Genomic DNA, 26,650 nt, shown 5'->3' on the forward strand with positions numbered 1-26,650 from the left:
GCCCAAAACTGGCAGAGCGCGTGAACAACAAAAAACGAAATTAAACAACATTGTAAATTGTATGTAAGGGTATGTGTGTGTGTTTGTGCGCTTACAAAATAAAACAAACTTAAAGCTAGCCATGTGTGTGTTGGTGTGGTGTGTGTGAGTGTATAGCTAAAGTATTGCACTATATAGTATGTATATATAAATATGTGATAAACAATTTACATCGAATTGAATTCGCCTTTCTCGAAAGAGTCGGGCTAATCTTCTGTTGTTTTTTTTCAGATGAAATATCGGAAATTAGTAACTGAAGGACCAGTAGCATGCACTGGTTTAAGGATATCATCATACAGTGTAAATATGGAGAGAGATATAGAGAGACAGTTGAAGCTAATAGGATGCACTAACAGAGTTACAGTGTGGCAGATATAATCGTATAAATATGTGATGTTTTTAGTTCCCTTTTTTTTTGTAGTTGATTTTTTCTAGATTTTTCTTTTTTGGGTATTTGTTTTTTTGTTTGTTTTGTTTTAAAGAAGGAATGTCTGTCTTAATTGTTGGCCACACTCATCCAGCAAATCCGCATATTGCTCTGCCCCCGTAAACACCTTTGAAGCCTCTAACATCACCCAAGCAGCCGCATCCAGTGTGAGATGTGGGATCGGGACCAGACGGGATGGGAGAGGATCCAACGCAATCTGAAATCTCCTAAAAACCCACTGCACAGCACTCGAAACACAACCCCGACGACGCCTGCGTCCAGCATCCATTATACTCCTACCATCCAAACCGACCCGATCCGATCCCATTCCATCCCATTTGATCCCATCCCAAATTCACTTTCAGTTGCGTCTCTCGCCGGCGCGCGTCGTTGCCGCGTGCCGTGTCTGCTGCTGCTCCTTGTCGCGTAACTCCTTGATGGCGCCCACGGTGCCGAACATCACCTTGGCCGTCAGCTGTGTGTGGTGCGAGGCGCTGGACTTGCCGCCGCCGCTGGCCGCCGTCTCGCGGTCCAGACCCGTGTTCGCATTGGCGTAGGCGCTCGTGTAGGAGACGTAGTTGTTGTTGAGATCGCGACCGCAGCTGCACTGATGCGACATATTGCACGTGGTTTGCTTGGATGTGTGGCTGGTAGAGCCCCGACCGATGGATGGATATGGATTGCTGGATGGATAATTCCAAACTACTTATTCGGTTCTGCGGACCGTTTTCTTTTGATCTGCCAGCTATGTATTTTTATTTGTCAGCTTTTCTTCTTTTTACTGCTGCTTGTGTGTGGGAGTGCTTCTTATTTCTTGCGGCAGTTCTCGGAAATGAGTGACCAGTTGATCCGCCTGCGGTTCGCCAATTGATCGCGCGTGCACAGAAATCGTCGTCCGATAGTCGCAGTCGCTCACACTTTCACAGACTCACTAGAACTAATTTCGAAAAGCTGTGGTGTTGTTTTTGTGGCCAGGCCCCAGCCAGGCAGTCAGCCAGCGAGCGTCAGCAGCGCAGCGGCAGCGGCAGCCCCACGATGAGCAGAGAGGAGAGCGCCAAAGAGAGCGATCAGCAGCTGAGCAGACCCAAACCCCCAAGAGAAACACTACACTGAAAACTGGCTGCGATCGCTTGCTGCTGGCCTGCTGGCTGCGACGCTGTCTCTGTCTTGGCTGCAGTGAAATGATAAATTTCTCTACACTCTGCAGCTCCGATGAGCCGTCGAGTCGTTTTGGGGTTCGGTCTCTGGGCTCGGCTCGGCTCTTGAAATGGGGAGCCAGAGCTTCAGCTTCAGATTCAGCAATGCTGCTGCTGCGCCTGCTGCTGCTGCGCTGCTCTGCTGGTTGGGAGAGCTTTCTTGATTGCAGCAGAGTGTTATTTCTAATGCCGTGCCGCCCCCCCTCCCGTTGCTCTTCGACGTACATACATATGTATAATCGTCGACGCTGCGCTTGTGTAATCTTTACGTCGTCTTTGTATGGCAGCGATTTGGTTTTTTTTTGTATGTTTTGCTGTTATTTTTCTTTTTTTCAGTTTCGTGCTTTTTCTCTCTCTCTCTGTTTTGCTCATAACAATTTGCGAATTCCAAAGGCACGCTCGGAAGAGCCGGAGACCAGGTGAAAATCACTAAGCAATGCAGCGGATCACCTGTTGGCTCTCCACCTCCACTCTCCTCCGCTCTCTCGTCTTCCCCTATCCACTGCTGGCATTCACTAAGTTTCATTCACCTTTCGAGCCAAAGCAGACAACAAAACAACATTACTGTTTTTTTGGTATTTTCGTATTTTTGTACATTTTTTACATAATGCAATGCACTTTGTACGCACTCGGAGCGGAAATGCCATTCCTCTGTGTGAACCTGACCCCAAAACTGGAAGAACTAACAAGATTTCTATCGCATAGCATCAGCTGGAAAGCATACATAAATACGTATCTAGAATGACATAAAGCTGGGGCAAACGCCGAAGCAAACGCATTCGCTTTCGATCAAGTGGCCATATCACTTTCCTCTGCCAGAGACCTGTACTACCAGTTTTCTCCAAGAACTCCAAGCGGTGTGACCCATATAACGGCGACGTCGGTGTTGACGTCAGCGCCGCGCCGGTCGGCGTGAGCGAGAGGGAGAGCGAAGCAAAGCGACTTGACGCTTTTAAGTGGGTGGCAAAGTAAAGAACCAAATTTTGTGTGGTGTGGAGACCGGGAGAGCACAAGTGTTGGAGAGTTCGAAAAGAAAGCGAAAAAAGAAATTTCAATGCAGTGAAGCGTAGAATGGAGAACGTACATTGGAGTACACACACACACACACACTCGGCCTGCTGCTCACCTACTTCTGGGCCGCGGCGTTTGTCGGAAAGTGTGTCACTGAGAAGAAACCGAGCGGCAACAGCAGCAGAGGGACAGAGAGAGATAGAGAGAGAGCAAGCAGAGACGAGACTGAGGAAGAAGAGAGCCAAAGCAGCAACATTCTTGGCTTTTCTGACTTTCTGTGTCTCTTCCATGCGAACAAAGTGCAGTGCCGTAGTCTACTTGGGGATACGCTCTCCTGATCGAACCCCCCACTCAGGCTGCATTCTTGACTACGCATCTGCCCGAAAAAAGCTTTACTTGCATTTACAATTTTCCATTCCATCCGCTTTCAACTTTGCTGGGCGCCCTGCTTGACTTCTAATTATAAATGCATATTTATGCTGCCTGTTAGTCGCTTCCACTAGCTTTAGTTGCTGCTGGTTCGAAGAGTTATTGCTGCTGCCACTATCTAACGCCGCATAAGTTCATCTGGATCTCAAGTGCACTGTGTGCACTGCGTTTTTCTCATGCGCAGAATCAATTAAAAGAGATGGAAAAAAACGCCAGACGGCAGAACTTGTTGTGGGAAAAATCTCCGAAAACCTGCATAAAAATCGTGATTTTCCATTTTTTATTTGTGGTTTTTAGTCTGTCTAACAGCAGCAGCAGCAACAGCAACTACAACAGCTATGAAAATGTTTTCTTTGCTTATTTTTTTATGTTTTTGCTTATGCATTTTTTTCGGTGGGAAGTTTGCACTGCCCGTCTGTCTTTATTTGTGTTTATGTATGTGTGTGGAGTAGGTGTGGGCCAAACAGGTTGGGTGCCTCGTTGTCTTTGGCCCGGCCAACTGTGCCCAGCTTTAATATATATACCCGGTACTTTAAGATCACAAGGGTATATGGTATTCGATACGGAACTTGGATCTGTCCACCATGTAAAACTCCGAGAATCGATCAAATTTACTGTTAATGTTTAGTTTACTTATAGAACTCTGAACCTGCAGACCCATATGTACGATTAAACAAAAAAAAAAAACCATCACAATTGAGCCGAAATGCTGAAATCAAGGCGATATTCCCATGTTTTACATCCACTTTTATTCATTATTACAGAAATTTAAACAATATTTCATTACTGCACATTTTCCTATCCTCATTAAACGATTTTTAAGGATAGTTATTCAAAGATTTTTGTTTGATAGTTAGAGCACCAAAAATTAATATTTTAATTAATCTTTTAATTTTTGGCGGGTATCCAATCGTCGCAAGGTGTCCTATTGTTTTTCTACTTGTTTCCTCTTTGTTTTGTCTGTTTTGTTTGAGATGATGATTTATGGCTGAACTTGTCTTCTGGCAAACGGACAAAAATTGAAATTACTTGAGAGCGAGATCGAGTCACACCATGACGACGACAACTACAACGACAACGAGCCCAACAAAAACTGGCGCATATGCCAGCCATTATCCTCCGTAGAGCCATATGCACACATGCCAGATGCCAAATGGTAAAATGGCCAAATGAGCCGCTGGCCTCCGATTAGACCGCTGGGAAATTTATTAACCTGTTCCGGTGCGATGACGCCCCAGTGTCAGCCCATCGAGATTAGCCCGGCCACGCTTTGGGCCATGTTTTGGGTTTCAGTTACAGTTTCCAGCTCCCCCTCATGTCATGTCGGAGCATGTCATTAGCTATTCTTATCAGCCTGATTTATGATCGATTGCTTGTGGTGAATAAGGCTTTCTAGTCATATCCACGTGCAGGCCATTTGGGATCGTGTATCCCCGATGCAAATGACTCTCCAACTTTATCTTCCGTTTGTCAATAAGAGAGACCTTTGACTGGCTGACGTCATTGAGCTCCATTTTCCATTGAGAGCCATAAAAGCATGCGTACATATAAATTTCCCTGGAATGTTGTAATTGCTCTACAAATCTCAATGCAATTTCGGTTTCAAGCTGCGCTCGTGCGACATTTCCTACAACTTTCCCATCATTTTCCTCAGAGGCAATTAGCCTGAATGTGCAGGAGCCGAGAGTCTCCCATCAAATGTGAATATTTTTACCATATTTTCCAATTAGCAAACGATTTTTCCTTTTATTTGTAATTAAACTATTTACAACTTAGCAACGTCTCAGCGGGATTTCCATTGGTAATGGCTTCCTCATCTCCAGCTTATTTTGCCACCCCTCTTTGTGGGTAATTGCTTCGAACGGAAAGCATTGAAACGTATGGGAATAACGTAAGCAGATTTATTTCAAATGATGCTAAGCATATTTAGTACGAAGCGTAAAAGGAAGCTGTGAACAAATTGTCACAGAAAATGAAGAAATAAATATTAAATGTTTAGAAATTAAGAACCAGAAAACACTCTTCGAGAAGTTCAAGTTCTTCTTAGATGATAGCTTCTCAAATCAACATTGCCGATGAGATTTTATTTTCAGATTTCTTGAAATGTCTACTAAATAGATCCGAAATCTCTTCTCATATTATTCAAGAATCCTTCTACATTGAAGCATACCACAACCTTCAATTGTACCACCAATGCGAAAACTTTATTCAAAATATTAGCGAAAAAGTGCGTTCGAATCGGCAAAGAGGCGACAGTTGTATAATGCACAAAGGAAGCAGGACAGGACAGAACCAAACCGAACACAGATGAGCATAACGAATGCGGAGCAGGACAAATGTTGCGTGCCATGCCCCATGGCGACATTGTGAAATGTATGCTGGCATTCCGCATAAAATTCCTTGGCGTTTCGCTTTTGAAATGTTACAGCTACAGCCAAAGGAGGCGCATATCGGCAAACTGTAGAGAAAGGACTGCCTGCATGTCATTCGAGTTATCCGCTTCGGTTGCGGTTGCCCCACAAAGGCAGGTCTAAGACGGAGACTAAGGCCAAGGCGCTGGAAGGCAAGTGTCCTGCATTTGACTAATGCGCGCCTAGCCAGCTGACAATTTTCCATTCGAAATGAGAAATAGTTGGATTCACATTTGAAGGATGTGGGCGCAGCAGTGGGAATGCAAATCACAGATACATATATATGGAATAACCCGTGGGCGTATGTTTCCTTCTAATGAACCTCAACCACCGCATTCATCATACGCACTGTCCTTCTGCAATGAGAGTCAATTGTGTTTCATTTGTAGCGGGCTCCTTTGGCATGTTCTGGAAGGTTCTAAAGTGTCCTCGCCTGTGTCCTACCTTTGTGACGTCCTTGAAGGAGCTTGCTTACATCCTCAAATTTCATAAAACTATCCTAGAAGAAAGATAAGTTAGGGCATGTCTGGGCCAAGAACGGTCTCTTGGCTTCTACCAAAATGCAGCACGGCAATGGCCACTTGTTACATCCTGGCTGACAGCAGCCGCCAGCCACCAGCAAGGACCCTGTCACCCGACACCACCACCAACACACGGCCATTCAGTTCGTGTTGAGAAACAGAGCAAAATTCACCACACATTGTCGTCATCGGCAGTGTCGTTGGCAGTGTAGCAGCCGCTATGGCGAACTCCCCTACATTTTTTTGTCGTGTGGGTGTTTTTGGTTGATAAGGGCGCACCACCACCACAACAACAACGGCAAAAACGAAGGAAAGCAGCGACGTCTCGCTCATATAAGAGCCACGGTTCCAACGGATGCGGATTCAAAAGTTAACCGACATTCGATCTGTCAACGTGCAGCAGTCGAAGGAGCAGCCGCAGCAGTTAAACAATTATAATACTTGGCCGCGGAATAAACACATATTTGATATATCTCGTGTTTCATTCAAGTTTCGGGTTATCCGTACCTTATTTCAAAAAGTTAATACGCGATTTTTGTGCTTTTCGGGAGTTTTTCCAGCGGCAATTGAATTAAACTGTAAGTTGTGCTTATGGATTGAAAGACTAGACTCTTCCTAATTTGATTTTTATATTTTGAAGACAAAATTTCTTTATTTATAAATGTGACTATTGTTGATTCCAATTCAAGAAGAACATTTTTCACAACATTTTTCAACTGTGGCAAGTATTATAATGTTGAATCAGTTCAAATCTTTGATAGCATCTTTAGGACTGCATACATCTTTGCAAAGTTTTGATATATTTGTATACAAAACTCTAAGTTTGGCTCAGTATTCAGTATTATTTAATCAACTTAAATCAACACCACCAATGATAAAATAGTTGAAAAAATGCAATTCAAAAATGTTCAGAAGGAAACACCTGCGATTATTTTTATTTTCAATAATTTAAATATTATTTCTGTTCAAGAGGAGCAGACAAAAATGGTTTTTTGAACTAATTGAGGTTTAGAGTACACAACAAAAAGTATTATATTTCAACCTAAACATTTCTACAAACAATAAATCAATTTTGGCTTAGCGCGTTTAAGAACATTTCTGGAAATTCGATCGAGATTAATGGAAAGCACATTTTAGATAAAAATACTATGTATTTACAACGGCACGTCTCTTAAAATGGCATTGTTGCTCGAACGAGTTCCTTGACGTATTTGAAAGGACCCCGAAAGCCCAAACCATAATGTGGCCCCAAAAAGTATGCAAGAGAAATGAAATGCAATTTGTATCCGCCAGAGATCCAAGAAAAAGCCTCAAATTCAATTCGGCTCAATTTCAATCGCTTGGCACCAAGACCCAAACCAAATTTGATTATATACAAAGCTGGAGGCAACAATTGACATATGGGCCGAGAATAAACAGCAAAAACATTAGAGTCAGGACAGGCGAAAGCGGTAGAAACACAAATCGAAACAAGACAAAAGACAAGCCTCAATCAAACTGTAATTAAATAAATAACAGCACACCCAATGCAGAGGAGAAAACAAAGCAGGGAGTCAAGAAGAAATAGAAATCCCACACACACACCACCCACACACCACACACACGAAAAGAAGATAGAAAAAACCCAAAAGCCATGGCTAAAATATTAAATAAACAAATCAAGAGACAATTGTTGATTGATGTGAGGGCAAGTTTTGGCATGGGCTGGAGATGATGTGTGCCCAAGGGGCAGAGCCCATATTTCTTGCAAAATAGATACATATACAATGGGGACACATTGTGAAATTAAAGAAAAACAAGGAAGTGGTTGGGTTAAGGATCCGTTAGAAGCCTGAATAGAAACCGCAATAGCTGAGGTACCAGCTATTTTATTAGCCGCTTGTTCGCTCGCCTAACCGCCATAAATTGATGCAAAGAAGTTAGCCACTTCATTACCTGAGCGTAACTTAATTAGGAGGCTCAAAGGGGAGCAGGAGCTGCCCCTTGGCGGGACTTTGAATTTAAAAATGTATACATGCACAAATTGGCAACGTTTCAATTGCACACAGCTAATTTTTTTCCATCTCGTAAGCTCCACCTGCGGCTCGCTGAAGGGAATGAAGGATCTCCTCTGTGTCTGTCGTAATTTGCCACATCAGCCGAAATTGCTTTGTACTGTGGCAGCAAATTTGCTTATATCCTTTGGCTTTTGTTTTCTGCTGTGCCTTCCGCTAAGACATCTCGCCTCTAATCTCCCCTATAGACGGGAAAGTTTTCAAACCTAATTATGCCAGGGCAAGGCATCGCCTTGGCTGGTCCTTTGAATTTCCGTTGCAGTTTGTGTGGCGGTCAAAACTAATCGCCGCTGCGGATATGAGAAAAAGCTCGTCCCGCAGCTATGGCCAGGGCCCAAGGCACGGGCAATACCCAAAAGAGTTATTGCTGAAAGCGTAAATTCATAAACAGATAATCTTGGAATCTCATTTGGGTCCAAGGGCAGACGCGTGAACAAACAAGATTTTATGGCAGACAGGGAAATAATAGTGAAAGGTGTTGACACATTTAACAGAAGTTGTTTTCTCTCCACAGATTTACGATTGGTTTTGCAAAACTCAGTACGACATCATTGTCACTGTCGTCGCCGTGCTGCGGTTGATAAAGTCTAACAAATGTGACGATTTTCCGCCTATTATCTCGTGGCTGTTGTTGGTCGCTCTGGCCATAGCCATTGCTTTTATTGTCCTGCGTGGAAAATGCACAGCTGCCGCTGCCTGCTCTGCCATGCCAGTGCCAGTGCCAGTGCTATTGTAAATCAAACACGGAGGTTGCGGGTCTGGGGTTCGCATCGGAGCAGATGTGGCTGTCGCTTTTGGCCTTGGCTTCGTCTGTGGTGGATAGTGTTGAACCTGTTGCATGATTTGTAGTTCCAGCTCTAGCTGTTGCACATGCATTCTACAAATTTATGACAACCGACGCGACGTTGAGTGTGCACCACATTTACATAGATGGGGAGAATAAGATACAGAGCCCCTTTACGTAGGCTTCAATTAATTGCAGCCCCTTGTTTGCACATCATTATGTGCGACAGCGAGCCATCAATTGGCATTGAAAACTAAGCCTCATTGGCATTAAGTCAATTCAGCCAGCAAGGAGTAGCAACAGAAGCTGTGGAAAGTGATTCCAGCCCTTGGCTCAATGGAAAATAGTCGTGTCCTAGGCGGCAGCCAACTTCATTTGCCTAACCAAACAACAAGCAGCGATTGGAGCCAGTTGGAGATGATAGGGACTTTGGCAACACTTCTGCGCGGCTTGTACGTGACTTTTGTCCGGGCGGAAGTGCAGGCAAAGCAATGCAAATAGCGAATCCGTTCTGAATGAGAGCACATCTTTCAGTTGTGTTGTCTTCTAGTGTGCACTTTCCATTGATGGGCCCTGACAGTGCAAGATGCGAGTGAAAGTATGCTCGTATTGACAGCACCACAAATGTTGATGGCCCTCCGACGGAGACTGACAGCCATTCCGCTAATGGAATACAGTGAAGCAGTTTTAAGCCAACTAAAGGTACACACTTCAACGACTGTCGCAGCTAGGCTTAAATTTTTGGGTAATTGTAGCAGCTAATTGTGGCAGGAATTAAGCTACTCAGCAAACGTTGAAGGACAGCCTCAGTAGAAAGGGGCGAACGGGGGACGACGGACTTTCGTTTCACGGATCAAATTTAACTTTTACGAGGGAAGCGCTTGGGTGGTTGAGTGGCCTGCAAGGCCAGCAGAAAACTTGTCTGTTGCAGTTCAGGTGGCCAAAGACCTTCCGCATGACCGGTACAGGCAGACACAGACCTACAGAGAGATGGATAAAGTTTTGGCTACATTTTTGAGCGTTCTCCAGGCAATTTTTTTCATGGGTTTCGACTGTTTTTTGGTGTTGCTGTTTCCTGTCAACGCGGCGACATTTGTTGCCGTTGACATATATTCTCTGTGTGGGTATATGTGCGGAATTCCTGGTCGATTCTTCGTTTTGCATAAGTATTTGTAAGCGAATAACGAACCTGCCATATGCCCTGTCCTTTGTCAGCCGCAACATTTTCTGACAGTACAACGGCGGAGGGGAAATAATGCTTAAAATTCTATTCGTTGTTTGCTCACTTTGTCTCCCCTTTTCAGCAGTCAGACGTGTGCTAGTGCTCCGTGCCCCCAGCATCACAATGAACACTCTTAATGCCCATCTTTTGCTGTTGGCCCTGTGCTGCGTCGGCTATATTGCCTGTTCGCCGGTCATAGGCCAGGACCAACGCAATCCAGTCTCTGGCGAGGGCGATGCCGACGGCCTGCTCGGCGCCGACGAGATGGCCGATAATGGCGGAGACATTGACAAGCGGGTAGAACGATATGCCTTTGGATTGGGCCGTCGCGCCTATATGTACAACAACGGCGGACCGGGCATGAAGCGGCTGCCGGTCTATAACTTTGGGCTGGGCAAGAGGTCGCGTCCGTACTCCTTCGGCCTGGGAAAGCGCAGCGACTACGACTACGATCAGGACAACGAGATTGACTACCGAGTGCCGCCAGCGAACTATATGGCAGTGGAGCGTGGAGGTAAGTGAATCCTTCCCCAGATCAAATATGACCCTTAATTGGTTAGCTCTCCGCCTTGCAGTCCGACCTGGCAGACAGAACAAGCGAACGACGCGCCCGCAGCCCTTCAACTTTGGTCTCGGGCGGCGTTAAGTCCAACCGCGGAGGAGGACACCTCAAATGGCACACTCAACCAGATCCAGCCGTGTGCCAATTGAGATAAAAACCTACTTAACTATCAATTCAAGTATTTGCAAAAGGCTCTAGGACTCTTGTACTGTAAAACCTCTCCAAGAACTAATCTAAATGTCTTTGAATCAAACTGCACGCCCTTCGTCCCACAAAATATCTAAAATAAAGCATACCGATAAACACTATGATTTCCACATTAGTTATTAACTCCAGACGTTCAACGGCGGCAACTAACTAGTTTAAAAGGCAATATAAAATTGCATAAAAAACCCAAAAAAATAAATTAAAAGAGAGGAAGAGATAGGTCAAAGAATGAGATGGGAATGAAACTCTGGCGTGTGCAATTATCAAGGAAGAAATACATAGAATGTTATACGAATATATATACAAAATATACATATACATATATATATATATATATATGCAGATTCAATCCAATTAGAGTACACATTTTAATGGGGCATTAGCTAATACTATACACACACAGCTTTATACTTGGGGCAATCCCTCGAGTCGACGAGTGGCATTAGTTGCAACCGAAATAGAGGCGCATAGACGGACAAACTTGAATATTGGGAATATACACACAAATAGCAAACTAATATTGGATGTATCAAAGTGATTATTAATTTAACTATACTATATATGCACATACGTACCATATATGTAAATGCTTTGTGCATACATGCATCTATTCCTAAATAAACAGCACAGCAGCGTGGTGCAAGCAAAACACGCAGTCCCCGCTACTTTCATTTCTCAAATTTATTTCTTACATTCGTTCTGCTTCTGGGCTCAATAAAAAACAATAAACCTAAGCTTAGCTCGTAAATACATTAGTTACAATCTTCGTTGACTCTTTCCATACGTAGCTATTCCAGATATAATATACAATACAAAGTAATGTCTCTCTTAAAATAACTTATCCTACACTTATGTTCAGGTTGGGCAAACACTCGACAGAGTTACAAATTTTAATTAACAGTTAAGTGACTAAAAAACAGAAAACGTTTCAAACATTTAACATTTAGCTTAGGGTTGGAACTAAACCTAGAATATTTCAATATTCAGCTTGCTTAGAATTGTATCGAAGGCAAACACGGACGATATGAAAGTGTACGGACTGTTGCGTATGATGCCAAAGTCCGGCTCCAGGCTGGGCAGAGCGCGGGGCGAGAATATTGGCAACTGTTGCGATGGATGGCGTACGCTGGTGATGGGTGGATGCTTCCGGGCATTCTGCTTCATCTTCTCTTTGCGGGCCACGAGCTTATTCGTCTCGCGCACCATGTAAATGGCCTCCGTGTTGGACATGTAGTCGTGAATGATCTGCAGAGTAAAAGATTCTGATTTGAGTGCAACAAATTGGCAATTATAGGGGGACAACTAACCCTTCGCTTCTTGGGACAGTGGGCAAACACCCAGATGAGTGTGCAGAGGGTGTTGAATATCTCGCTGTCCTTGTCGCACCAGCGCAACAGCATCTGGGCAATGGTCACCAGGCCGCCCTCCTGGAATGTGTTGACCGTGGTGCTGTTGTAGCGAGCCAGATTGAGAATGATGCGACTGCAGCGTTCGATCAGCTGCTTGTCCACCTCCGAGCGTATGGCTTGGGCCATGATGCCATAGCAAAATGTCGACATGAACTCCGAGCACCACATGAGCAGATGTGGCACAGTGCGCGACAGACGATCTGTAGGGCGTATGGCAGGCGGGTGGATTAGTTTGGTCCATTGGAACACAATTAGAGGTACTCACCCAATCGATTTAGCACAGCCAAGGCATCGCTGGCAATGAAGCGACCGCGCAGGAATCCAACTGCCTCCTGCACCTTGGTGCGCACCGAGTTGGTGGCCTTCGCCTCACGCCGCAGCTGCACAATTCGCGTTCGCAGGGCCAACAGTCCCTGATGGCGCTGCTGACGACGCGTTTGATAGCCGCGCCAGTAGCGCTGTATTACCTTGGCCGCCCGCTTTTGGCGGATAAGATGCTTCATCTCTGGGGTCATCAGAGCCTGGAAGCGCTTGCGGGCCAAGTAGCCACGCGAATGGGTCTGGAAATTGAAAATGGAACGGCGCAGCAGTAGGAAACGCTCGCGTTGCTTTATCATCAGCTGCTTGCCGCGGAACTTCTGCTGCAGATGTATGGTAATCTCACGTAGCTGGACAAACTCATGGCGCACTTCGTGCATGATGCGTGTGGCTCTGAACTTGCGCTGCAGGCGAATGGTAATCGACTGTAGAAGCTGAAACTCCACGCGGACTTTATGCATGGACTGACGGGCACGGAAGCGACGCTGTAGAACCAAAGCTGCCTCACGCTGCTTCCGGTACGTTTCGCGCTCCTTTCGCATCAGCAGGGTGGCTCGGATAAATTGCTGCACGAGACGAACCTTCAGGATGGTCTTTAAGAAGATCTCCCGCTGGCGACGGGCCGCTACGGTCGCCCGCCACTTGCGCTGAATGCTCATCGAGCCGGCGCGCATTCTTCGGTAGCCCTGGCGTAGTTGAATCATCTCTTTGAGACTGCGCCACCACTTTTGAAGACGGATGACCGCTTGGCGTTGCTTTTGGTAGTGGGAACGCTGCAGCCTCATCTCGATTTTACCGCGATAACGTTGCTGGGCCTTGATTATGGCAGCCCGATTCTTGTGGTACAGTGAGAGCTGCTTCTCCATTTGCCCCTTGGCTCGATAGCGCCGCTGAATAACGATTGCTGCATTCCTGAGCTGCCGGTAGCCATTCCTTTGCCTAATCATGGCTAAGCGGGCTCTGTAGCGGCGCTGCAGTGTGATGGCTGCCTGACGCAGTGCAAGAAAACCGCTTCGCTCTCGCTTTCTCAAGAGATGCGCCCGCCAGTGCATCTGCAGGCAGCTCACGGCAGCCTGGGTGCCTCGGTATTTGGCCCGCATGAATCGCATGGCCTTATGGGCATGGAATCGTCTCTGCATGTTGATGGTAACCTCACGCAATCGAAGGAAATACTGGCGCTGCTCCCGCATCTTAACCACAGCTCTGCGACGCTGTTGAACCACCAAGACAGCTTTCTTCAGTCGGTGGTATTTCTGACTTTCGATCAGCATTAGGCGCTTCGCTCGGAATTTACTTTGGACGAAACGGGTGCACGCTTTGAGCTGCAAGTACTTGCCACGCTCTTGGTGCATCTGCAAAGTGGCGCGCCAGCGTTGTTGGACATTAATGATGCTGCGGCGGGTCGCCAAAAACGAATTTCGATCCTTGATCATATCCAGACGCAAGCGAAATTGTTGTTGTATAGTAACAGCAGCCATGCACTGTCTCCGGTAGACTTCTCTCTGCTTACGCATCTCCCAAGTGGCACGCATGCGTGCCTGGATGACAATGACACTTTTCCTGGTGGCCTGGAAGCTGTCACGGACTTGTCTCATCTGAAGCGTGGCCCTCCTGTGTGTCTGCAGCTTAAGAGCACAAATACGAAGTTGCTGGAAGTGGGCTCGTTCCTTCCTCATCAGGACCATGGCACGCCAGCGCTGCTGTACGATTTTGGTGGATTTCTTTAGCTCTAGGAACTCCTGGCGCTGCTTTAGCATTATCCATTTTCCTTTCATTCGACGCTGCACAAAGATAACGAGCTGCCGCTGGCGCAGGTACTCCTGCCGCTGGCTCCTGGCCAAACAATGACTGCGCCACATCATCTGAATATGGCTGGCGGCAGCTTGTTGCTTTTGCGAGCGTTGAAGACGAGCTGTGGCGGCAGCCACGAGAAGTTTCTTGGCAAATAGACGCCGCCGCCAAATGCGCTGCAAGAAAATCGCGGACTGACGCACCTCCAGGAACCGCTGGCGACACTGCCGGCCTAGCACTTGGGCCCGCCACCATCGCTGGATGAGGATTATGCTGTGGTAGCTCTGATAGAGCTGCTTCTGGGCCAGAAAGCGACGCGTGTACTTCTGCAGGATGATGGTGGCTTGAAGGCGCTCCTCCTTGTAGAGCTTGGCGTACTTCCGCATCTGGTGACCGCGGAAGGTGGCCTGTATGACAGTGGCTGCCCGATGGCGCCGCATCAACTCCTTGTGGCGTATGCGACGCTGGATGACAACGCGCAGCCAACGATGACGCCACCATTTCTGGAGTACCTTGGCAGCCGCATGGAACTTGGGCGAACGGAACTTGTAGATGATCTGCCAGAGCAGCGAAAGCGTCTTCTCGCGATGACCGTCCACGATATCCGGGGCGGAGATGTCACCGCCCAGCTGGAAGTCTGCTGCATTCAGAGCGTTCAGAGCCAATTTCACATTAAAGACTCGCTGGAGCCGCGATATGGCAGGCACTCTCAATTGACGGGTGAGGTCGTCGCGCAGCAGGATGACCTCCATGACGCGGGTCAACCGGACGCCGTCTCGCAGGTCTATAGCCAGATTGTTGAAGGCATAGTCGAACTCGTCGAGAAAGCTCTGCTTGTGCTGGAGCACATAGCCCAGGCGGCGCAACTCGCGCGAGATGTCCCCAACGTTGGCCAGCAGCTCCGAGGAGAAGCGCAGCAATATGTCCTTCGTCTCTTTGTGGGGGGACTTCTTAACAAAGAGGCAGGGATTGTGCTTGACGATGCGCTTCTGCTTGGCCTGGTCCAGAAAGAGCAGCAGGAACAGAATCTTTTGCAGCGTGTGCTTCTTGATGGTCTCCGCGTACTCATCGGTGAGGGTGAAGGCCTTGCTGTACTTCTGCTCCTCGAACTTGTTCCTGAACAATCGATTGAGGATGAAGTGGCTCAAGCCCACAATATCTCTGTTGGAGTGCATCTGAATCTTTTCGCCAAACACCACCTCCAGACCCAGTCTCAGCCATAGGGGATTGAAGCAGAGCAGCAGCTCCAGGATGGTCCTCTGCATGACCACGTCCAGGTGCAGATTGCGATCGCTGCGGATACGCAAAGCTTGCTTATTGACATAGACGGCCACCTTGGAGCAGGGCAGACGCATTTGCTCGCTGAAGAATAGCTCCACAGCTGCCCGACGCAGCGTTTCCAGGCGGAACGTGGTCAGATAGTTCATGGACTGCTCCTCCTTAGTGGGCGCCATTACCAGCTCCTTGTTGCGCACCTCATTGAATAGCTTGCCCACATCGATTTTGCTGTTCGAGTCGGCATCCAGATCAGCGGGTATGGTCACCAAGGCGTTCAGCCACTTCTTAAAGTCCGCCTGATGACGCTCCACCGCCTGCTCATCCAGGTACATGGTGCAGGCCAGAAAGGGATCTGCCGTGGTTGTAGCTGCAAACGGATCCGGATTGATGTAGGTCTGCATGTAGAGCTCAGAGTCGTAGAGCTTAACGGGAGCTGCTTCCTTAACCTTACGCCCTGGTGTGTTAGGCTTCTTCATCAGCGACATCGTTTGGGCCAGCTTAAACTTCTTGGGCTGTGTGTGCGTCCACGTGCTGCCACTTCTGGCGGAGGCATTGGCTGGAGCTGCACTTCGGAGCAGGGAGATGTCGTCAACGCGCTGTTTCTTGGGCGGTGAGATGGCCATTGTGGACTCGTGGCGATAGAGGGACTCGTTGCTGGGCGAGTCCGAGAAGCTTAGCTCATGGGAGCGACGCTTCTGAGAAATAGCAGTCTTTTTCTCCTTCACAGGGCTGCACTTGTGCGATTTGCGGCCCACTTCATGGAGATTGAATCGACTGGACTGGGCCAGGATCTCGTTGTGATTGAAGAGAAAGTCTTGCGGGCACATCATGCTCATTTCGCTGCAAATGGAGCTGTCCAGCAACGTGCCGTCCAGCTGCTTGGTACTCATTAGCGGAGTCTGCTGCTCCTGGAAGTACCGATTCTGTTCGATCGAACGTATCTGCATTTCATTGAGATTCGGCATCGAGCCTTGAATAGCAAGCTTTGTTTGCGGCGACAGCAGCGACAGATCCTTCATGGACTCTGAATATTTTCGCAGTGGTGAACCAACTAGTTTGATATCCCTCTTCAAATCTTTAACGGGGCCCTTGGCTGACGCCTTCGGTGGGCTGGATGCCTCCTCCTCGCGTATGCATTCCAGGGCCCTGGGGTGGGTTGCATGGACAATGGTTGTGGTTTTATTCTGAGCAGTGGGCGTTTGCAGCAGCACTTCGGAGCGCGAGCAGTCCAACGTGTCCACCGACATGTTTATGGTCTCTGAATGCTTCACATCAAATGTTTTGTTCGTGGGAGGTGGCTCTTCAAACTCGTCAGGGATGAGGCGACGGGGTCGCAAATCGCCCACGGTCGGTATGCCATCTGTGACTAGGTTAGGTGTCGGCCAGGCAGCCAGATTCTCTGGCAGAATTCCAGCGCTAGTGCCGCGCGTTTCAGTGAGCGGCGTGAACTTAAATGTGTCTATTATGTTGAACAAATTTGCAGGAGTCATTGGACTAACGTTCTCCTTGCACGTGCGTGGCTGTGGTGAGATATAAGCAGATTCCTGCGAGAGCTTGTAAACATTCTTATCCGTCAGCGGGGCATGAGGGGCCGCTGAGGATGGCCGAACAGTCCGTGAGCCGCTGCAAGAACGCCAGGGCTGCTTGGACGGAGCCGCTGCGGCGGACAGACGCTTCTTCTGCTGCACAGCAGCTGCTGCCGCACTTTTTGTTTTCTTTGACCCGCCCGTCGGCGATTTCAGATGCAGCGTCTTGCCTACGGTTGGAAATTTGCGCGGGTTCTTCAGGTAGGCGAGACATACATAATGGGAGAAGCAGAAGGGTGAGTTGCGGGATTGGTGTGAGTCTTAAAGGGCTTACTTACCTTGACCGGCTGGTTGCTCTTGGACTTGAGTATGATCATGACGTCCTTTCGAAAATTTCTATTGTCAAGCAGATGCAGCGTCTCCTTGCAGGCCACCTCCATTTCGGGGCTCCAGACTAGCTCCATGGAGACCTCGTCGCGAGCGGGAATTACGTGCTCCATCCATTCGACAGTCAAGTTGTGCTCCTCCTTGATGCCCTTCGTTACTTTGACCTAGAAGCCGCAAGGGTGCTTAGCATTGATCAAATACATGTTGCCAGGCAGCCGCCGACTGATCTATATCGGCGACCAACTAACCTCAATGTCTTCGTCGCTGGGGTTGATGACGCGCACGAAGCGCCTGGCTGTTTTGGTTACGGGCACGTCCTCAAACTGCACAATCGCCTTGGCCGAAAACGGAGCCATGACCACCACGGCCGGCTCGCGACCTTCGATGGGCTTCTTATGCTTCTGCCGCGACGGCGTCACTGTGACCTGCAAAATACATGCATCCTCAAATGTAGAAATGCAATTCTTTGTTGGATCGCACGGGCCACTTACCTCGAAGGCGCTCATCGCGAATGCCGGCACACCAAAAATAACACTAGCAGCTAACAACGATGAACAAAAACGCAAAACTTAATTAACAGGGACGTGCCATGAACACAGCAACACTTAACACGATTAACAAAACGCGGCTGAACAACAATTAGTATCAAAATCTACGCTCGAAATAAAATTAGCGCGGACGCCGCCGTTGCCATTTTGAAAACAATCGGCTAGGGTTGTCATCCAAACAATGTGACTGACCCTCATAAATATACCGAAATATACCTTCTTATGTTAAAAAATACCGTAAATATACCGATGAAAATTATATTCCTCAATATTGATATTCGAATTAATATTTCAAGCTAGGTAGGACTCTCAGAACTGAACATGTAGTTTTGTCCAATAGAAAAATCAATTTTCTACAATCTGGATAATTTAAAAGACTCTTTTTTCTTGTATTGTTTATAAAATAAGAGTATAAACAAAGAAGGCGAATAATAATGAAGTATTTTTACATGGCAACTACACATTTCATACATTTCAAAATTGTGAAGAACATATTGAATTTTTTTTCTTAAACAAAAATTGTTATTGATGCAAATTAAACTAAGTTTTTTTTCATTTTAATATCTAGTACGAAAGCTTTGAATTGAGCTTTTGAATTAAAGTTCCATGATCATTTTTTTTTCCATATTAAATCATATTTATTTCATAGTCCAAGATGTGGCCGCACTGGCGCCACGTAAATTTGTGGTATTGTACATGTAAGCGCTTCCTCCGAATGGCAGAGCGCGCATTTCAAATTTGAATATAGACATAAATAAATACGCTACAGTGCCAGAAGAATGGTTCAATTAAAATTATTTATAATTTATTTAAAAATATCAACAAAAAAACACATAAATCCACCCCCGGCAATCCTCAATCTGTTCACATAAGTCTGCTTGGGGGCAAAATGTGTGTTCGCGGTAGATGGTCGCTGGCTATAATGGGTGGCGTGGCTTGTGCTTGCCACAGAAGCGCCCGTGGATGGTGTTCATGGAGTAGCCCTCCTCGGTGATCTCCAGAAAGTCATAGTCAGTCGTTTGCTGTGCACACGTACATACTTACACAAGCACACATTCGGGCTTGATGAAAATTTTCTTGGCACGACGCCCGCTGAATACCCTAAGCACAATTGCTGGTGTATGAAGTCATGTTTGAAATATTTTATGTAATTATATTCATAAATTCTATATTTTAAAAACAAACTGCACATAAAATATTTCCAAACAATATACGATTTTTTTGTATTGGGCGGCAAGCGTCTATAAAACGTGTCATACCACCATACAAAAATTCTTAAGTGAAGGGTATATTTCGACAGCGCTGTAAAAAACCGTATGCATGCAGGCAGATCTATAATGCTTTAGAATACGTGTGCGCACATACAGTCGTCGGCTGCCGCTGTGGGTGGAGCTAGTACCCATAACGGCATTCCGAGCACGCATCCTTAGCCACTTCGGAACGCGCAGAAAGTTTGTATTCGACAACGGCACCCAGTTTACGAGCCGCTCCTTCAGAAACTTCTGCAATCGGAGGAGCCACCTTCCTCGCGGTGCCCTAACGTCCTTGCTCCGAAAGGAACGTCCGCGGCAATGCCACAGTAAGCTACGGATAACTCCCCTTATGGGAATAATAACAAATGTAAATCGCACCTATCGGCAGGATATAGGTAGGGTATATATAGACACGGCACCCAACGCCTCAGCCAATAGAGCCACAACGCCCGGCTCACCACGGGCCAACACCACTCCACGCCTTCACAGGGGAGCACCTCACACAGAATGCCGATCCAGGGGGCGTCCCGTTCCACGGGGCCATGCACCTGCTACAAGAGCTCGCCGAAGGCCCATCCACCTCACGGGTGGCTCTACGACGGCTCGCCATCGCCGGCGACGGAACTGTGGCAGCCATCCAGGGAGGACGCCCCGACGAACCTCTCGGGGAGCTCCAGCTCCTAAGACGTGAGAACGAGATTCTCCAGAGTGAGCTGAAGCGCCTGCGACAGCGGGATCAGAAGCGACGACCCGCTACGGGAGCATCAAACGCAGAGCCCCGAGCCCACTAGAGGTCTTGCATGATGGACGCTTCGGGAAGGCCCGGCCCTCCGTGTCACAAAGGCAAAAATCCGCCGAAAGCAGCCACCAGCCCCGAATAAGGGAACCTTGCCCGCAGCTGGCAATTGACACTTTCGCTGCCCCGGACGGAGCCAGCGACGGCCCCCAGCGCCATCAGGTCAACGAAGGCCTGGATCGAGGCCACCAAGGCGTTCCATGCCACCCGAGAAGAAGAAGCCGCCAAAGAAGCCATTATGTTCAGGTCAAAACTCCGACCGACAGAAGGCGTCGTAGACTGCGATCGGGCCAGAAAGGGGGGTCCCTAGCCGGGAGCTGCCCGCATTTGTAGTGCTTATAGTAGGAATATATGTTAGTTGGGGTGGCGCCATCTAGTGCTCAAGACGAAGAAGAAATGCGCTAACAAGTTCAACGATAGTGCGAAAATTGGCTTCTCAGTTTTGATTATTCCATTTTTCTATTCTAATTGTGATTGTGCCGAGTTGGAAAAGGGTAAAGGCTGTGTTGGCCGTCAGAACTCAAATAGCGCTGAGTCCGAAAGCAATGCTGAGGAAAAAGTCAAAAAAATCTTTTTTTCTTAGTCTTGGCGCTTAATAAAAACTCCACCAAGAACTGCGTTAAGTCGGCATACCTACCGTCGAGTGCATCTAGCAGAATAGTTCTGAGTGTGCTTGGGTGTATAATTCCCGTCCCCAACACCCCTTCGTCGGTAGGAGAAGAGAAGGCGGAATCCGAGTGTAGATCTCTGCCGAACAAAAGTTTCAGGCGGCGGAAGAAAGATCAGTTATTTATTGTCTTATTCCCAACCCGCATAAGGAAGAAGAGGAAGATTTGGAGAGGAGAAATGAGGAGGCAGTAAAGTTAAGCATACTGTAAGAGGGGTGAAAAGAAAAAAACAGTTGAATAATTAAGTGTGATTAGTGTTTTTTTGTGCTATTCCGTTATTGCTTGCCCTCATCTTCACCACCGATCCGTGATAACATGTTTCCCGGCCCTATAGCTTTAAATTTGTCTCCACCCACAGTATTCTAGGTGTTCGTCGAAGAAAGCGCTGTCGTCGATGGAGCAACGAGCTGCATGAAAGGTATGAGTGGAATTTTTATACCCGTACTCAAAAAAGAGTTAAGGGGTATATTAGATTTGTGATAAAAGTGGATGTGTGTAACGCAGAGAAGGAAACGTTTCCGACCCCATAAAGTATATATATTCTTGATCAGCATCAATAGCCGGAGTCGATATAGACATGTCTGTCTGTCCGTCCGTCTTGTTGAGCGCCTGGATCTCAGAGACTATAAGATTTAGGGTAACCAAATTTGGTTTCCAGACTCATGTGACATCACACTGCTACAAGTGTATTTCAAAATTTCGCCCCGCCCCCTTCCGCCACCACAAAGGACGAAAATCTGTGGCAGCCATATTTTTAAAGATACGATAAAACGCAGTATCGTAGAGAATACCCATATCTACCAGACTGCCGAACCTGAATCAGATCGGATCAAAATTATAGCCAAAATGAAGAAACTAATTTTCTGTTGCTTCCTCTGCCTCCCCCTGCCAGAGATACGATACTCATTCTCTTTCTCGCTCGCACACTCTGCCTCGTTCAGTGCGCGAACAACCCCTAGCGGAGGAGATGTAGAATATGAATGGTACATTTATAATCTACATGTTAGATGTAAAATATAAATTGTAGATAACAGATGTAGCAAAAAAATGTAAAAATGTAAATATATAATTGCATCATGGCCCGAAGCACTAACCATACAGTATATATGGAGATGTGCCAGTTCATACAACGAAAGGGGCGCAGCCGAGTGTTTGTCCCAGCTCCCAGGCGCTTCGGCTCTGTGAGGCTGAGACACTCGGGTCGGGAGCCAGGCCATTTGGGTCGGGAGCTGGGCCGTTCGGCATGTATGACTCATGTCGGGAAGCGAAGGCAAGCTGAGAATTGCAAATGTATGTGTGTAAACAGACACGACAAAATTTTGTATCAATTCTTATTTTCCGAAACCGTTTTGAGTTTCGTTTCCAGGTTACGTAAATGTGTGTGTGCCATGTATTCACACATACTGTGCTTGTAAGTGGGCTCTACAATTGTTGGCCGCTTGAATTGATTTTTCGTTTTGTTTTGAGGGCTGATGTGATGTAGCGACCTATTCAGGGCCGGATCAACCCTCAACCGGGCCCTGGGCAACCATCAATCTGGGGCCCTCCTTTATTTTGTATTTTTCTCAGTGGCTATTATATTTTTTATTCATTATTTGGAGTTTTGTTTTTTCAACAAAATTTTTCGTTTATTTCTAGGAGGGCCCTAGGCAACTGCTAATCCGGCCCTGGACCTATTCCCGTCGTAAGACTTCATATTTTCTTGGTGTGTTCTGTCGCTCGACTCGACGCGGGTCGGGTCGAGGCATTGACGAAGCCGAAAGCAGAGGCAAAGGCTAGCCTAAAAGAAAAGAGAATGGAAGAAATACCCCGCGCGCCCGACGCAACACAACAGCTTTTCAAAACAAAACGAAAAAATATTTTATGAACGGCTTCGTGTACAATTCTTCGGCTTTCGCAGCGGCAGAGAAATAAGTAACGTATTTGACTTCGTGTCTGTTGTTTTCGCACACAAACGCACCAAAAAAATGTGTGAGTCTGTGTGCCGACCCCTGATCTATATGTTGTATGGTTAGTGCTCAGGCCACGCGAACGGTTCCAAGGCTTTGGATAAAAGAGAATCGGGAAGACAAATTTTTAAGGATGAAATATTACGCTTATGGTCAAAATTAAATTTAGTTATGATAAAGGCATCAGGCGGTGAGTTGAGATAATGATTAAGATGTAGATTAACATCTTCCGGTGTGGTTTCTGGGAGGAGGCGAGATACAAAGATTGCCTTTTGAGGTACTACTGCTCTTAGTTGGAGTCCCGGGGCAGAAACGATGGCAGCAGCCGAGGCAATGAATGGAACAGGAACGGTGGCTGGAACAGGAACGGTGGCAGGAACAGTGAGGACAGTGAGTCCCGGGGCAGAACAGCGGTGTCAGCAGTGATGGATACAGTGAGTGGCATAACATTGTGTGAGAAACGGATTGATTTCCGGCAAGGCATGACCACTCGGCGAAGCCAAAGATGCCGATGTATGTAGGTAAGAAGAAGGCGTTCCGATTCCAATAGGTTTCAAGAAGTTGCTGTTATCGGTGTTAGGGATTTTCCGTCTAGGAGATTCACTCAGAAGCTTGAGGCCAAGAAATTGAGATTCCAGGTTCAGGAATTTCTCGTTGAGAGCGACAAATTGCTTCCGGACATCCAGAAAGCCAGTACGAGTCTGCCTCATAAAAGTGCGCATTTCGGCCTCAATATCCCGGCAGGCCAAACATTACCAAGTCAGACCCATACGTTTTGAGATGAGATCGTGTACTCGTCCAAAATTACCACCACCAGCACATTTTATATGGGCGACATTGTCGCATAGCCAGCAGCTGAGGAATGAATCGCTGACTATGTTGCCACCGAATTCGCATTTTTTTGCACAGCAGACAACAGCCATTTTTGACAGCAGTTGAATCACTGTGCTCCAAGAAGAACGCAAAGCTATATGAGAGAGCGGGCAGCAGAGCGAGCGACGATCAGCAGCAGCGGCAGATGATCCAGCGAGGTGACGAAAACAAACGGTGAAGCTCACGACAGCAGAGACACCGAAAGAGTAATTGGAGAAGAATGCAGGTAAAATCCAGAGAGTGAGAGCAAGAGAGCTTGCACTTGTGCGCTCCAGAGCGTGTGTAAGTAGGCGATGCAGCGGAGAGAGAGAGAGCGTTGATCCAAAGCGGAATAGATAAAAGCACTAAACAAATCGTTTTAGCAAGTTTGTTTAACGATCGTAATGTTTTATTATATTTAATCAATTGAATAGCAAGTAAAACAGATATAACTGGCACAAACAGTGATCAGCAATGATAGGTTCAATGATTTACACAATTATTAGCAATTAATATTGAGTTATTATCGCAAAAAGGCAGGAGCGAGGTGAAAAGAACGACTGGCTTAAGAAATTGACAATTGACACTATACAAACAAAATAGGAGTCATAACAAAAGAAATGGGCGTGGTATAAATTAAATAATCAAAAAAAAAAAGGGAAGAAATAATAATTAATCCGATTCTTCTAACAAATCTAATGCAGATTTCATTAAATTTGAATTGTATTTGCATGGTAATTTCCTTAGTCCTGTAATAAAGGGATCGGAAGACAAAAGTAGTCTGTTTATTAAATCCGTGTTTGTTGCAATTCGAGATATTTTCCTAGTATGCTGCTTTCTAAATATTTGTATATCTTTGTTTCGCGATTCTGCAGCTTCTTCTAATAATTCTCCAATTGAAACAAGCGCAAAATTAATCACATCTGCACCATGGATTAAAACTTTGTGCACTGTGGGCGGAAAGTAGTATCAATCATACAAATCTAGTAACTTCTTGGCAGTGTCAAAAGCATATATTCGGAATTTTTTCAGAATTAATCCTGTACCCTGATGCCATAGCTTGGAGCAATGTTGAACATCGTATTATAAGGCTTTCATCGTAGCCAGTTATATCAGCTGATAATTCCGAATTATTGAAAAATGTTCTCGCAGTATTTCCATCATTTGAATTACCGCTCCTCCACTTCTCTTCTCCATGTCCTCATCATTATAAATTTTCTGCGGATCTATTTGTGGTGGCGGCGAGCTCCCAAAGTCCGTTCTGCCGTTCAGCGCCATATCACTAACCTACAGTATACTGTATACTGCCGAGGGTAAGCCCGGGACCGTCGACTGGTTACTGTTTAATGCGTTTTCAATGGGGGAAGTGCTGCCAAGAATGCGAAGCTGTTCCAAGGCTCGCTCCTTGAGCCCAGCTGGGTCCAGGGGCCACTACACGAACAAAAGGCGACATATCTAGATGAGCGTATGTGGATGGGCTATGGGAATGGATCCTAGCTGAAAGCATCGACAGTGGAGTATGTGTATGCTTGTTCAAATTCAGGGAAATCCCAACTGAAAGTTTTCCATTTCTGTTCTCCCTTTTAGAGTTTTGGCCATCCGGATTGCCCCAGAGACGGACCAGCAGATTGGCAGGTTGGTGGAACACTTGGGGAGAGACGCACAGTGAAAGGCCTCTAACCGTAACCCTTCCACTGCCACAGATCAAGGATGGGTGCTACACTGCCTGTGCAGTTTCTCGACTCTGGCCAGTCCCCAATGTCAATGGGGAGACTCTGTATGTGGACAGGGCCAAACTACAGCGAGTGCTTGGCAGTAGGCAAGTTCCATCCCTCGCCTGGCTGCATCTACATCCCAAGTATTATGGACAGATCATAGATTGTTTTGCACTATGCAAGCAGGAAAACAAACTCAAAGTTAAGAATAAATTTACTCGTCAACACAATCCTGGCATAGCCGCCCAAGGCTGCTCACCCACTCACGTCTTGTGGACTAGTAAAAGCGCAGGTATAAATTTAGAATTTAATATCTGTTATTATTATTATTCGCAGCAAAATAAGCTGTTTTTGTAGCCTCTTTCAGACTGTCCGTAATTTCCATCTCCAATCAGAGAGAGAGAGAGAGTCCTGCAGAGAGAGTCCTCAAGCATTCGACCTGCACCTGAAACTGACTATTGGTAGCTTATTGGTGGGCGAAAGGTGGCATGTAGACCTGTATGGAAGGAGAATTATCCATAGAATCATCGGCAAGCCTTTTAATTAAGTAACTAAATACTTGCCAAGCGATCTATAACTTCCAATCCTTATCCAATGTCCAACTAGATTCAGGAGTGCGAAAGGCGACCATGCGGTTAAGGCTCATCCCCGCCAAGGAGTTGGACTTGGGCGTGTTTCGAATGCTCGGCCATACTTCATTCTTGCCAATGAGGTTGAACAGCATCCAGTCGACTGCTCCTGGCCTGCCTTCGGCCAGCTGTTTCAGATCCTCCGTCTTCAGTCGGAGGCCCAGTTTTTTCAGTTCGCGGAACGAGAACACCTGCCAGTTCTGCAGCCGACGAATGAAGCTGCTGGCTGCAGTATAGCAGCGCAGCTCTATTGAAGGATGCCACTTCTTGAGGATCTCTGCCACGGATCGCACATCGCAGTATGTGTCGCGACGCGAACGGGGGTTCAGAGTGATGTCCTCGTTCTGCAGCCATTTCTCAAGGCGAGCGAGTTACCATTTCTACTTCCCCAAGATGGCACACCTACTGCTGAGTGTCCACCGTAACCAATGTCCACTGTACTGGACATGACACGGAAGCCGAGAAGAGACAGAACAAGGAAGGAGAGACAAGGAGAGAGAGAGATAGGGATCGACATATAGCAGGCTTATTTAAAAAGAGCAAACGCAGAATAAATTATCATTATACTTTTAACACTAAAACGATACAGATGTCTTCTGTTTCGGGAAAAGAACCCTTGATTATTTGCCATAGCAAATAACGGTAAATCCGTCTGGATACATAACTAG

At 46.7% G+C, this 26,650-nt stretch overlaps 4 protein-coding genes across 6 annotated transcripts; 2 read left to right on the forward strand and 2 right to left on the reverse strand.

Annotated features, from left to right (window-relative positions):
* Positions 1-737: 737 nt before the first annotated feature.
* On the reverse strand, positions 738-1,409 carry LOC111065674. Its single transcript, XM_022353979.2, has one exon. It carries the CDS (start codon positions 1,083-1,085, stop codon positions 828-830), a length of 258 nt encoding a protein of 85 aa, XP_022209671.1. The 5' UTR covers positions 1,086-1,409; the 3' UTR covers positions 738-827.
* A 4,973-nt stretch (positions 1,410-6,382) lies between these two features.
* On the forward strand, positions 6,383-11,514 carry LOC111065551 (allatostatin-A). Of its 3 annotated transcripts, none has more exons than XM_022353776.2 (3): positions 6,383-6,612; positions 10,177-10,608; positions 10,655-11,514. In XM_022353776.2, the coding sequence occupies exons 1-3, from the start codon at positions 6,390-6,392 to the stop codon at positions 10,738-10,740; spliced, it is 741 nt and encodes a 246-aa protein (XP_022209468.2). In that variant the 5' UTR covers positions 6,383-6,389; the 3' UTR covers positions 10,741-11,514. The 3 variants fall into 3 exon arrangements, with proteins under 3 accessions (XP_022209468.2, XP_022209469.2, XP_022209470.2); XM_022353777.2 differs by having other exon boundaries at positions 10,180-10,608; XM_022353778.2 differs by having other exon boundaries at positions 6,384-6,612; positions 10,670-11,514.
* Positions 11,515-11,526: 12 nt separating this feature from the next.
* Positions 11,527-18,469, reverse strand: LOC111065550 (protein abnormal spindle). The gene is made up of 6 exons (XM_022353774.2): positions 18,064-18,469; positions 17,821-17,997; positions 17,524-17,736; positions 12,538-17,440; positions 12,171-12,472; positions 11,527-12,108 (listed from the first exon to the last, which is right to left on the reverse strand). Exons 1-6 carry the CDS (start codon positions 18,076-18,078, stop codon positions 11,830-11,832), a joined length of 5,889 nt encoding a protein of 1,962 aa, XP_022209466.2. The 5' UTR covers positions 18,079-18,469; the 3' UTR covers positions 11,527-11,829.
* A 7,317-nt stretch (positions 18,470-25,786) lies between these two features.
* On the forward strand, positions 25,787-26,262 carry LOC121404254. Its single transcript, XM_041593554.1, has 2 exons — positions 25,787-25,900; positions 25,960-26,262. Exons 1-2 carry the CDS (start codon positions 25,854-25,856, stop codon positions 26,234-26,236), a joined length of 324 nt encoding a protein of 107 aa, XP_041449488.1. The 5' UTR covers positions 25,787-25,853; the 3' UTR covers positions 26,237-26,262.
* The last annotated feature ends 388 nt before the right edge of the window (positions 26,263-26,650 follow it).

Source organism: Drosophila obscura, unplaced genomic scaffold, assembly GCF_018151105.1.
Source record: "Drosophila obscura isolate BZ-5 IFL unplaced genomic scaffold, ASM1815110v1 contig_192, whole genome shotgun sequence".
In the NCBI taxonomy this organism is placed as follows: Eukaryota; Metazoa; Arthropoda; class Insecta; order Diptera; family Drosophilidae; genus Drosophila; species Drosophila obscura.